The sequence below is a fragment of the Falco peregrinus genome, chromosome 1 (genome assembly GCF_023634155.1).
Source record: "Falco peregrinus isolate bFalPer1 chromosome 1, bFalPer1.pri, whole genome shotgun sequence".
NCBI lineage: Eukaryota > Metazoa > Chordata > Aves > Falconiformes > Falconidae > Falco > Falco peregrinus.
In genome coordinates, this window is record NC_073721.1 from 11,346,248 (window position 1) to 11,360,328 (window position 14,081).

General features: G+C 39.5%; 1 protein-coding gene across 2 annotated transcripts in view; it reads right to left on the reverse strand.

Annotated features, from left to right (window-relative positions):
- Positions 1-9,214, reverse strand: part of LOC101922919 (rap1 GTPase-GDP dissociation stimulator 1-like) — a 34,483-nt gene extending 25,269 nt beyond the window's left edge. The window contains exon 1 of one of the 2 annotated variants that reach the window (XM_027795489.2): positions 9,033-9,214. In XM_027795489.2, coding sequence (XP_027651290.1) covers positions 9,033-9,036 — 4 coding nt within the window. In that variant the 5' untranslated portion in view covers positions 9,037-9,214. The remainder of the gene's footprint in view (positions 1-9,032) is intronic. The other variant, XM_013304132.3, reaches the window with a different exon arrangement.
- Between the last annotated feature and the right edge of the window lie 4,867 nt (positions 9,215-14,081).

Consider the following 14,081-nt stretch of genomic DNA (forward strand, 5'->3'; position numbering starts at 1 on the left):
GAGGAAATACAGACCTTATGTTGCAATGCCAAGTGCTACATTTGCTGTCACTTATTACTGTTTGGATCCTGAGCAGTGTGAAGTCAGTATGATCCAGTTTGAGGGCTTGAAACAAATTAGTCCAGTTGAATGCAGAGTCTTGTGTGTCTGCTTTTTCTGCTGCCTCTTCCTTTAGTAATTTCACATACTAAACTTATTCTTCTGCCTCTTACCTTTAGTATATTTTAGATGATTTTTCTGTGGATTTTGTTATTATTATTATTCAAAGCTGGAAAACAGGTTAATGTGATTTTCCAGAACATAAAGATGTGGTAATTGTTTACAGTATAGGTCCATTTGGCTCAGTGTAATGTCTCTTGTAATAGATGATTAAAAACCAGTAAAAGAAGACAGTACATATCCTTTCCCTGCTATGCTTTCTCAACTTTTAGTATTCAACTCCTTAGGGATTTTCTTTGCTGGAAGTTTCATCCTGTTTAATTGCACTTACATTCATGAAAGTATTTGTTTTGAGCTTGTTGAATTTAGCTTCCAGAACACACGTTAGTAATGAGTTCCACAAAGTAATTTTTGATTGAGAGAGAAAACAACACATTTTTATTTCTTGTCTCTGAAATCATTGTTCTCTTGTCTCTGATTTTCTGAAAATTGTATCACCAGGGCAGGGAGCACAAGTCTCCATTAAATGCATCCTGTGTAACAGCTGAGAGTAAGAGTCCATGCTGATAAACTGCTAGAGTTCTGCATGTCAAGAGTAGCTGGAAGGCATAAGAGGAGACCTGAAGAAACAAAACTTTCAAGTCATAATACTAGAAAATAGCTTTTTGGTCTGTCTAGCAGTTTAATAATAAACAAAATGAGAAGGTGACTTGCATTCATACTCATGTGGCTGCCTGCAAAATCATGTCACTGTAAGCCTCTGTTTTCTCGCAGTGTGTTTTTTAATGCTCTTCCCTGAAATAACAAAAATAATTCCTGGTCCATGTCAACACCCATATAAACCTATGGTAACAAATGTGCCTGTATGCTAAGTACAAGAATTAGCAATGGTAATAGAAGTAAGGCTCCAGGTCTCCTCATCTAAGAATGTGCTATTGTATTTATTTTATAATGAAACATAAAAAAGATGTAAATTGGAGATGGAGAAATCTAGAAGGGCTGGTCAGCATATGTGTCTTAAGAGCAAATAAAGCCTCCAAGGTGAAATACTTACATTCCTGCCGACTGTGAATGGTACAGCTATATGATTACAACAGTTCTGCTGTAACCAAGGGAAGCAAAAGCTGCTGCTTTTGACTGTGGTGGCCCTACCAGGAAAGGGAGGAGAAAGGTACAATTCAATCTGAGGAAAGGTTTTTTTAATTTCTCCAGTGGTGAATTATTGTATTCCATCTCTAGAAAGGCATGCAACTGTTTTGGGACAGGGCTGACTTACATGCTTTCCAATAGAACTATCTTATCTTGGTGCATGAAATAAAGTATTGGAAAAGAATAGTTCCTCCATCTCTTCAGACTTTCAAACCTATGGCAAGGAAATTGTCCTATAAATCAGCTAAGCTATTATCTATGTCTCCATGAAAAGTCACTTATGGCCATGCTAAAAGATACGTTTTGTGTCTTTGTCACTGCACTCAAGGGTGATGAGATGTAGGAGAGAAAAATCATTAGATTAAAAAGGAGCTGGGGAGAGACTTTAAAACCAATATCCTAAGGATGACAGGGGATATAATTATGAGCAGCTCATCACCTGACTTTTTTTTTTTTTACACTTGTTTCTCTATGAAGTGTGGTTGATTACTCTTGTCTATTCTGTAATTGTAAAGATTTCACAATGAAAGTAAATTTTAAGGATTCCTTTGACATTTTTAGCTTTTTCTGAATGGAAGTTACTTGACAGAAAACATCTGTGGACAAGAAAGGATTTCTACTTTGTGGACACATTGGCTTTATTAAAATTCTTAAATTAGAAAAGCAGAAATTTTTTTTTTCTTTAAATACTTTTGAAAGCTTGAGATGGTGTTTTAATTTGTGGTTCTCTTGGTGGATGTTCACTGCAATGTCCTTGATTTAATTAAGCTGAACTGAGCTTAAGGCTCGATCCTATGTGTATGGCAGCATGGGGATGAAATCTAAGATGTTGTTTGGAATGGCACCTAACACTAACTCTAAATTAACCGGGACAGTCCTGTAGTTTATGATCATGTGGGGCATATATAACCTTTCTGCCTTGCCCCTGCACCCTGCAGCAACCTCCTCCAAGGAGGAAAAGGGGTAGGAATTAGATGGCTTGTAGAGGTTGTCCTAGAAAACTGGAGCCATGTTGCTATCTGGGAATTGAAATATTTCCTCCTGCCCTCTCAGAATCTGAAAAGGGCAGTATTTTCCCCAATATTCTCTTATCCGGGTTTAGACTAAAGGTAAATATTCTCATTGTTAATGGACAAATATGTACAGTTTCTAAGCGCGTTTTAAAAATGCCAGTTGCCAAAGACTAAAAAGATAGATGAAAGCCCAGTGTATTGTCCACAAAAACTAGCCTTTGCCCATTGCTTTTGCAACCTTTCTGGACTGCGTTGACCCATACTGAACTCCTCTGAGCATTGTTCAGTGGCTATGATCCTGTAGGATGCGCCTTTGAACTTTTTACTATTCAAAGAACATGAGAATGCAGCGAGTTTTTAAGGAGATTTTGATTGTTTAGCCTGAGCTGCAGGTGGAAGGGATGATAAAAACAGGAATTTAAGCCTGACTGGCTAGTACTTACACTAACGTTCTCTATTAATCTCAAGGATTTAAGAAAGCTTTCTATAATCCATGTCTAAAATTCTCTTAATTGTCATAGATCAGCCAGGACAGCCACAAATACTCTTTCTTTACATGCTGTAATGTGTGGCATTATTTATTTTTTTTTAAAAAAGAGGTAAAGAATAATAGGATATTACCTAGCGGTAAAGTAGAAAAAGAAAATAGATGTAGAACACAAATGGGTCAGCATCTGGCTGCCATGGCTGGATATTGAGTGTTGAATTTTTAATGCCTGAGCACCAACCATTAAACAGAAGAGCATTGCAAGGGGTTGGGGAGCAGCAAGTATTAGAGGGAGTTCACTATGGTGTCGGTATGTCTACAAGATGTGCATCAGCTGGCCTTAGACTGTTACTTACTCTCCCAGCTGCTGATCACCACCACACTCAGCATTTACTTCTGAAGGACTCCCTACTGTCCGTCTGCTGCTTGGCCTGCAGTTTGTCCGGAAATCTTAGTTCTCCTTTGGCCTTTGATGTCAGGTTTGTTTTCAGGCATGTTCAGAGAGGGGTATTAGAAAACAGATGGGTGGACAGAGGGGTTCGCTTCTGAGCACGCGTTTTACTAACAATATGATTGCATTGTGTGGTAGGAGACAACTTCATCATATGGTTGAGAGTATGCTGATGCAGGAAGGCATTTAAATTTTATCCTTTGAGAACCTGTGCATAGTTTTAACTTAAGAAAAACAAAAGTGAGCAAAGAACTTGAAAATTTAGGCAGTTAAAGGAGATCTAGAAATATTGGATTATTTGGATGGGAATTACATGGTTGAAGCTGAGAGTTTCACAGTGCAATGACTGAAGTATAAAGTTGTAAGTGCCTGAACAAAGGCTTTTTTCATTGTTAACAGCAAGAGACTCAGCCATGTTTCTCATGATGGGAAGATTGTATTTGCAGAAATTTGCAGTGGAGAAATTCAGGCTCAGAGGAAGGGGCCCTGGTAAAAGGGGGTACTGATATTCCTTGTGGTAACACACATCAATACGCTGTTGATGGTGAGAAAAATAGCAATTGATTGTGAAATGGAGATTGATTGGGAGGAGGAAAACAACTTTTCCTTGGCAAATTTATTCTTGGATAACTGAATTCCACCAAGGAGGGAATACAGGAAAGGGGGGGGAGGGCAGGGGGGAGGTAGGGGTAGAAAGCAGTTCCTACTGGTCTGTGGCTTACGCTGTGCCCTGTGGAGTCATCAAGAAAAATGCTGGAGAACCCTGACTGAAAACAGATAAGAGGAAAAATATGATTATCCTAGGATTAACCTAAAACAGGTCAGTGAGATAAGTCGGAAGAAAGCCAGCCGAGTGCAGTCAGGGAGAACATATGTGCTGAAGAGATGACCCGTAGCATGAAAAGCTGCTTAATCATATTCTGCTAAACTTAGTCCTTTTTTGAAGGATGGAGAATAGGAATAAAATTCACTTTAGTGTAAAGGAATCAAAATGTTTTAAACTTGTGTAGAAGTATGCGCCATTTCACGTGCCTGGTAATTTAACTGTGACACTTGGTGCTTATGGAATAGGCCTGTTTGACAGGTGACAGCTTCACAGGCTAATGCAGAGCCTGAGCTCCCAGATGCTTTCCTTCCTTATGCAAGGGAAGGGGAATGCCAGCTTTCGGGTTTAGAGATCAGACTTGCAAGAATAGCAACGAATGTACTATGCTCAAAAGGAATGAGTAATGCACCTAAAATTACTTTCCTCTTCTGTGAGCAACAGTTTGGGTCATGTTTTCAGGTTTTTCTTTGTAAACGACAGGTCAGGAAACTTTCTGGTTTAAATGAAAGTTCAGCTTTTTCTATAGCTGTTTAGTTCCAGAAGGTGTTGATTTCACCAAGTATTGTGAAGCACAGGGGTAAATTGTCAGAGCTGGCAAAGCTACATGCTGACTAGGACAATGTGAGCAGCAAAGTAATCAGAAAAATTGTGACAGCTGGGTATAAATTGACTGACTTATGGAAATGAATGAAATCCCTCTGCCTTGCTTGCTCACTGGAGATCTGGTTTTCTGCATTTTCTTGTGAGTGATGTTGCCCTCTAAAAGTACCTTTGATCACACGGTTAATATACATCTTAAGCATAGATCTTTTATATGATAGGCTTGCTATTTGCTCACATTCTGTAGTTCTGCTGCACAAAAGGAATTCAAGGGAACCCTTCCCTTTGGTCATTATGTGTGTATGGGGAAGTAGGCCGTAGTTTCAGCCAAATAGTGTTCAGTCTAATTTCCCTGGCTCCCTAAATTTAGCTTGAAGAGCTGTCAGTGGAGGAAAAACCAATTAGACTCCATAGCAGAGAAAACACTAATTTCCGTTGGCTGACAACTCCTACAAGGGGTTTTTCAGCCAAGTAAAAGATCAGCTGTGAAAAAATAAGCCATTGTGCTGGTATCAAAGCATCAGCCCAGTCCTCAACTATCCCTGCTAAACAGTCATATGTGTTGTCGTAAGAAAAGCTGTTGACAGGTGTAGGAGGTAGACTGCGGAATGGTGGGCTGGATAGCTGGGAAGATGTGCCATCCCTCAGCTCCAGCTGTCTGCTGCCTCTGCAGTGAAGCAGAAAAGTCTCATCCCTGGCCATGGCAGTGTGTGTAATCCCGTTCTCCGCAGGGACTTGTTGCAAAGCCAGCTGGTTGATTGCAGATGTTTTGGTTGGTGTACAGGTATTGCTGGAGCACGGCAATGCACAACTGAAACCAGAAGGCGTGTTTGCAGTGGAGAGAGCATCACCAGGTAGACTCCAGGGAGTAGGACTGGCTCCAAACAGTGGCAACCCATCATGTGGCGTAGCTGGCAGAGCAAGGAGGCCCCACCAGCACGCCCGGTAGCGTGGGAGCTACCTGGACAGATGATAAGTTATGAGGCACATTCAGTTATTGGATTCCACCTAAACAGGCACAACACAAAGGTCTTACAGTCCAGACTAAAACTCCTGAACTCTAGGGTTTAATTAATTACTGTTGTCTGTGCAAGGGAACTCACAGGCCCGAGCGTTTGTCTGTTCCACTTCTGTGTGACAAATGCTGTTTGAGGTGGGTGTATCATGTAAATTTAGGAGGCTATAGTACAAAGCTACGTTGTCAGACTTTTAAGGGGCATTCCTTTCTTCTTTGCTTTCTGGTACAGTGCCGAAAAAAAGAGTATATTTCTAGATTCTTGAAAGGACAGAGCTTTTGTCTGCAACTCCTCCTCCACCTATCTTGTCCATGCTAACTGCTTGTTCCATTTTCCACTCAAGATCTGGAGAAAAGCCACTGGGAGGAGGATCTTGTCTCTGCACTGTTGAGAAGGCTGTTACACGATCTATGGTGTAGTTAGTGAGGCTCTTGACTAATCTGAAGTTTCCAGAATAAAGCAGACTGTAGTGGGAACTTGCATAAGTTCTGGCAACTTTTCCTGTGGGCACTGTCTGAAGCTTTTGTAGTGCTCAGTATTATAGTGTCAATCCAGACGTGTATTTGACCTGTTTTATAACTTCATAGGGATGGGAAGATCATCCTTGGAAGATAGCCTCAAGGTTGATTCATGATGGACGTGCTAGGATTATTTTTTTCCTAGTTAGTGGAGGGTGTGTGTGGCTATTTTTGTGCAGTAGAAGATACCTCATACTGAAAAGAGGATCATTCTGAGGTCTGACACATAGTTTAAAAATTATGGCCTTACGAGATCTGTCAGTGCTTAATACAAGTAACCTGTTGCTGCAGTATATAACCTATATTTTAGTCCTGTGCTCCAAAACCTGAGTTGCTCAGCAGAATCTGCTCATCGGTACGTCACTTTATCAATGCCTATAAAGTGCTACTTCAGTGCTTGTTCCCAGTGGAGCAAGAAGGATCAGATTTAAAGGTATGTAGACAAGCACAGGTGTCCTAATGCTTTTGAAAATTCAATTTGGGTAACTTTTTTGTTTGTTTTGAAAGGAAGCAGGCTTATATAGACTGACATCTTGGAAAAAAAACCTGGTTGTATCAATGAAATAAATTCAATAAAGCAGTTACCCCACAATCAGTTCTAAAGCATTTTAGACAGATTTAATGGCTACAATAGCTCCAGCCTGCACAAGATGACATGAATGACTTCTGTCTTGGGTGTCTTTTCTGGGCTGAATATTGCAATGAGGTTTTAATGCACAAACTTCTGTTTATGTAACACACTATACGAGCTTTTTTGACAGTGCCTAGAACTACCACATTCAAAAATCTTTGCAGGTTCTTTCACTTCTGTTTGCCTGGAAGAAATGCTTACAGTCGTTAGAAATTATCTAAGTCAGTGTTTTAATATTGAAGTGTATAGGAGGGGATTTGGAGAAAGGAGAAAAGGAAGAGTTTAATAAAGGGGGGAAGGAAGTGTCCGCACACAAGTCATAACATTCTTTTGCTGTGGTGAGCTTGTGCATTTTTAAGTACTTTGTGACTAATTTCTTCTTATTGTTCTACTTTTTCTTGCAAAGTTAAAGAATGATGAAATGCTTTTCATGAAATAGTTTTGGGTTGCTAAATGTTTTGACAAATGGGTTGAACAGTGCTGATCAGAAAAATTTATTTGTGATATTTCTTACTGCCTTAAAGGTGAATTATTCTATAATCTGTAACATGGGCTAATTTCTCTTAAATGGATAAGCATTTCCTTTTTCTTTCTGGAATTGGTGTCTTTGAAGGAGTTTCTAGATGTATTCCAGTAAAGGTGAGCAACTTCTATTCCCAAATACTTTTAAAGTAAACAGAACAATAATTTTACATTTCAGTCTATAAGGGGCCCTAGGAAAGTCCCCACACCAGTTTACAAACAGGAATTATGCTGTCATAATACTTTTACTGGACTGAGTCCTGAATGAAGTAATTTTTCTGTATGGATTTTATTTTAAATATGCTCTTCATTAGAAAGTAGCTCCCCAAAAAAGTGGATTTTGTTATTAGAATAGTGAGAAGAGAATTCAGTTTTTTCCAAGTGGCACTATATTGTATTTCCTTAATGTAGCCTTTTCAATGAAGGGGAAGGGGATCCCAAAGCACAGAAATGATAGTTTAAAATGAATGGGTATTAAAAGTTACTTGGACCATCACAGAGCAAAAGAACACTAACAACAGTGGGAATAAGCACTTTTAGCCACAATCAACAAATATTTCAAAAGAGTAAGTCTTCTGAATGGAACGTTTGGAACGCAGGACAGGTACACATAAACTATGTAGGAGTAGGAGAAGAAACAATCCACAAAGTTTAGTTATCTCTACCTGAATCACACTAGAAAGTCAGTCCTACAGCAGTAATTCTGTATAAATTGAGCTGGTTTAGCCAGAAGCGGTGCCTGTGTAATACTGGTTTAGTCCACCTACATCTTGTGTCCATCTCTCTGACTGCTTAAGGTGCTTTTAAATTAAATTTAAACCTGCTTTTTTATCAGTGTTCCGAAACTATTGAGATGTTTAACTTCACTTGAATAATTACTTAATTGACTAGGAGGGTGATTACTCTAAGTAGCTGCTCAGTTGTTATACTCAGACAAATTATTTCACCTTTAAACATGTTGAGTAATACTAAGATTAGTTCCACTGATGTCATGAGATCTAATTGTGGAGTAAGTTACCATTATGTGAATGAAGGTGGAAGGCTGAACCCTTTGATCCAGTTACCTGATGCCTTGGAATGATCTGGAGAATAGTGGAAATAAAATCTCAAAGGTGTATTTTAAATCCACTGTGAATGTCATTCCTTTCGTGTGGCGTGGTCATAAAGCTGGAGTGTAAGCCCTTGGTTATGTAGGCCTAGAGCTGAGTCATAGAGAAACATATTCAAAGGCCGGACCGCTTCAATGCAGCTTTTCAGTAGCACTTGACAAAATGCAGACCTGTTTGTGCGCAGCTTCGCTTTGATGTGTGTTGTACTGTCAATAGAGCGTGATGAATTTTAGTTCCCTTCAAAATACTTAAATTCATGAGTACTCACATTTTTCCAGTGCTTTAAGTTCATTTTTCATTGCTATTCTCATAATTTTCTAGTGATCTTTAAACAAACCTTAATTTTCATATGACTTTTAAGTGTTACATGTTGTTTGAAATAAGACACACAAGAATTTCAGGTCACCTATAATACTGCATTTGTCATAGAACTACACTTCTAATGATCCTAAATTAGTTTTCTATTTCTATACATTTACAATTCCTATATGGGAGAAAACTAATCACGTTAGAGATCATATCTATCTATAGTTAACAAGAGCTTTACTTACCCATAAAAGCTGTAGCTCTCCAGAATGGGGACAATAAAGAATAGCTGATCTGTACTGTGAGCCTTTGTCCTTCCCAGCTAGCAAGCTGTGAATACGAGGGGATATTTTATAGCTTTCAAGCTGATGAGCAGCCCACAGCATGCTCACTCTCTTCTGTCTTTTTCTGTGACCCTGCTCTTCAAATGCATCTAATACTCTGTAATTACTTAATCCTCCACTGTTGCTTGTGTTTCCAGTTCTTAGATGTCATTAACAGCAATGGAAACACAGTAATTATCATGCTGGGAGAGAATCTTTCAGATCTTCAAAATAATTTATATTGAATTTCCTTCTATTGTCATTCAGAAGAGTGATTGTTGAATCTAATGAGGGACAGATTTCTAAGAGAGACCAGATCCTTCATTGGCATCTAGGTACACCAGCCAGGTTTAAAAAGTGTTTGGCTCCTAGAAGCTACTTCTATAAAGTCTAGCCAAACTATATTGATGCCTGAATCTTGCCTGATGGGTGCTGAGTTCTTGAGAAAGCCTGATCCAAGCTCATCTTACTCTGCTTCACACTCACCTTTCAAGTTTATGTAGCTGAGACAAATGGGAGCGCTCTTTTCCATAAAAATAATGCTAGAGCCTGAAGCTGTGATCTCTGGCTTACTATTATTTTATCGTGGTGTGGTTTTGTTTTTGGTTTGGTTTTTTTTAGTAATTTTTTTTTTTTGGTAGTTATTGAAAAAACAATGCTGTTTTTTGAACAGTAGTTAAAAAAATGTACACATTTTCTGTTGCCTTTTTCAGCCCACTTTATCGGAGAGTTGAACCTCTAACAAATAAGAGCCAGTTATATGATGGCTTACGAACTATGTGCTGTGTTCTGTTCAGGATGCATGACAACCCCCTAACGCTGCTGCAGCGTGAGTTAGAGGAACCACTGTCTGCCAGTTAATACTATTTAAAGATTGTTCCAGTAAGCAGATTGAGCTTCCCAGTATGGTGCTGCCTGGCCACGGCTGTGTATCGCAGTGTTTGTGGTAGTAACAGTGGGCTCCAAATCTGTAGTGTTCTAAAACTTTGCTGCACTGTGGAGCTATAATCGCTATGGTGATTATAACACTGGAGGGAGCTTAAATTGCTGACTCTTAAAGATAAAAAGCAATCTGATAATGAGTTTGGAGCCTGCGGATCCTGTTAAGGAGGATGGGACATTTTACTGACTGTTGCTAGATAATTAAAAAGCTGGTCCCTTTGGCTGGGCTTATGGAGAGGGAGGGGAAGCTGAATGCTTTCAGGATTTTTTTTTTTCCCCCAATCCTAATGACATGTTTTGCAAAATTGCAAATGAATTGGAAAAGTCCTAAGGTAAAGACTGCTACGTGACATCTTGTAATGGGGAAAATTGCTTATGTGTATATCAGTCATTTGCATTGGCACATTCAGAAAAAAACATATGCTATGAATACTGAAGAAATACAGCATGAATGTTTGACTGCCTGAAAGGGGCCAAGGTCAGTCATGGGTTAAGCTGCATATCACATCTTCCTGCCAGTTCAGGGGTGGACAAGATGAATTGGTTCTTGACCGCTTTGGGATAATAAAGGTGCTGGGTTTTATTGATATTATGGTGCCAGCTGAGCCTGAAGCAGGATTGCCATGTGCTGTCAGCGTGGGCAGAGGCTGTGACACTTCTGAAAGGCACGCAAGAGGGGTGAATGTTAGCATTTTATTGGCAGGCATGGTAAACTGTGAAGCCCCAAAAGAGACAAAATACAGAGGGGACAAGTAGGTGGTGTTACTGCAATATTAAGTATGCCAGGAGCATTCAGCCTCCAGAAGCATTCAATCTCCATAGGGGCAAGTTCCAGTGTCTTTTGAAGTCAATGAGAGTTTTTTCAAAGGAACACTGGATCAGGCTCACGGATATGTAGAAAACAGTAATAATGAGGAAGAAAAAAAAAAAAAAAAAAAGCTTTCCTTTGTAAAAGACTGAAGATAACAAAGGAAACAAAATGAGGTATACAGTAAATGGGTGAAGACAAGTAAGAAATCACATCAGATAAACTCATCTTCAGTGTCATTCATCATCTTGCTGCAGTGAATACTAATGGAAAAACAGAGGTTCATAGTATTGCACAAAGCACTGACAGGCAGCCAGGGACGGAAATCCCATTTGAAATGAACGGTGATTTTATACACAAACTAATCAGTTACAAAGATTATGGCAAAATAAGACAGTATGGGAATCCAGATTTATAGAATAGTGCCCTCAAGCTAAAGTGCTTTTTCTGTCTGAATATAATCCTGCAAACCTGGTATAAGGCACTGCAGAAGGTTCTTACCAACATCAGGTGCTGATTACGCTAGGTACCGTACAAATGCACAGCAAGGTATTTTTGTGTTGGGAAAGTTTACAACCAAACTGAAAAATCAGAAAATATCTGGGCGGTAACCTGGCGGAGGGTTAGTGGCAGAGGTGGTGAGAGGACCCAGTGATTTTCCACTGGTGAGGGAGGCCCAAGCTTTGCTCTGCTGGAGCGTTAGCTGGTCAGCACTGCTGAGAGGGACAATGTGCTGTGGTCTGAGACTTGTTGTGTGCCCGTACAGCGATGCAGCTTGGTCCTTAGGGACTCTGCCTGCAGGACTGGAGGTAAGCTAATGTCTCTTCTAGGCACATCCCAGGACCTACAGACATGGAGAAAGCATTTTCTTGCAGATGCCAATGAGAAAACTTCCTTTCAGCAAAAGAGAATATCTAGAATCAATGGAGAAGTGTTTCTTTCTTAGTTGATGTATTACTTTAAGTTAATCTAATAGTCTGCATTGTGATGTATCTCTCATCTGAAGGTTAACTTGCGGGTTTAATTTTTTACAAGATGGAAATGTGATTTATTTGATTGCAGCTTTAAGTAAACTGGCATCTTTTCAGAAAAAAAGTGGACAGTGGATACCTGTGTTGATCTGAGCAGTGAAATACCAGAACTCTTTACACTGGGGAATATACAGTGCTGAGGAATATATACTATTGTTTTTGTTCTCTGCCTTTGAATGCTAGTGCAAGGATATTCTGGTGTGGTTCACAGGTCTAGTAGATGCAGTTATCTTGGGAAAATCAAAAGCTTGTTAGAAAAGGAACTATCATCAGCTTACTTGCTCAGCGTGAAATTTCTGTAACTATGATAAAAATAAACCTAACAGAAGAGAAAGTGGAGGAGTTAGAGCAGAGGGTGAACATATTGGAGAGTAAGAGCCAAGGGCTTTGTCATGCTTCAGCAAACTTTTTTTGGGGAAAGAGCTGGAAATAAGCTGATCTACAGCATCCCATTAAAATTCACAGCAAGTCCTATTCTTTTTGTGGGGGCGTATCATCACACAGAGCAGTGCACAACATCACAGTGCTATGAGAGATGTGGCTGCAGTTCTCCCAGTGTGCTGCAATACTGCTCCAGCTGGGCAGAGGATATTAAAGACTTACTACTCTTTGCAATTCAGATTACTCTGAGGTACTTTGATGAGGAATCCGTGTTAGCAGATACTGTTATTTGGCTTAGAGGTACACTTTTGATTTTTTATGACAATTATTTATTCTTATTTGTAAAAACAACAAGTATCCACAGTTACTGGAATTCTGTCCAAAATTTCCTGGAAAGAAACATACACATCTACTGTGCTCTGGATTTGCTCTACATGCTCCTGTGCATGTTGGATGTGACGTGAGCAGACTGCTTGCCTTGTAACTCCAGCGCTGAGTGGGCTAAAGATACCCCCAAATCCAGGACAAATTGTTACTGTGTACCTGGAGCACTCCGGTCCTAACACACATGCTGGACACCCTATTTGTGCATATTTAGGGGCCACGTTTGGAGTTCTGGCAGGGTTGTATTGGGATGTACCTAATGGTCATGTTCTCAAATTAAGTACAATACTTCCTGATGGCAAAAAAGGACTTGGTCAGTGAAAGAGTGTATGAATTGCTGCTGTCACTGCTAGTTCTTTTCAAGCAGTTTTTAACAATATGCCCTCAATATTATGAGAGGAATTTGAACACCAAAAGCTTGTCTACCCCTTAAAGAGTCATGGCTTTATGAAACTGAGGCAGTGGGCCATCTGAGTACTCATCTCACTTTCTGATGGACTTAGGTTGGTATTCCTAATTAATCAAAAGCAGCAACCGTCATGTTCATAAAGGAGACACTCCTACCAAAGATCTTACATTCATTGATTATAAATGGATTGCATTAAGTTGGAGACATGGTTCAGTGTAACGAAGTTCAACTGACCGTGGCAACTCCTTGGACCACTTTTTTTTTTTTTTTTTTCCTTGGCCACCGAAAAAAGAAAAGGGTGATAGCCTCTCCTTTTGTATGTGTCTCATTCACTTTAGAGATATGGTCATTGAACTTTGGGTCATTAGAGTTTTTCTCTGGTTATTTTCAAGTTGTGTGTTTGTTGGATTGTTGGTGTGTTGGGGTTTTTTGTCACGTGTCCATGTTATAAGTTTTATCTTTCTCTAGAATAGAGTCTTCCCATAATACTGAAATGTGGAGGTGTTTAATTTGTAATATACATGTTTCATCCTCTTGTGTTGCACGATTATACTTTTTCTATAAAGCATCGTCCAGAGTCCAGGATTCATTTAATGCCATGAAGTTTCAAGCAGGTTAGTAATCATAGTTACTCGGAAAATGTGGTGTCTGTACTGTTGTAAACTGACTGAGAACCTTAGAGCATACCTCTAGGCAGCATCTCTGCTGAAGGCTGTTATTTTTGAAAGTCTGATTATGGGTATCTACTGAGAAGAGTAAGGGCTGATGTTACAAACTCTTCTGTAATCCTTTCAGTGTTTGTGTTTTGACAATGAGTAGTCGGGGAACTCTACAAAGAAAAGTAAGTTAACCAAGATGATGAAAATAAGATATAGAAAAGAATAATGTCTTTTAGCAAATAACGTGTTAAGTGTGAAAAACTGGATTTATACTCAAGTCAGTCATCATTTCCTCTCCCATCTTTACTACTTGTAGTACTTCAGGGACAGAGGTTTGTCCTTTCCTGTGCGTTCACA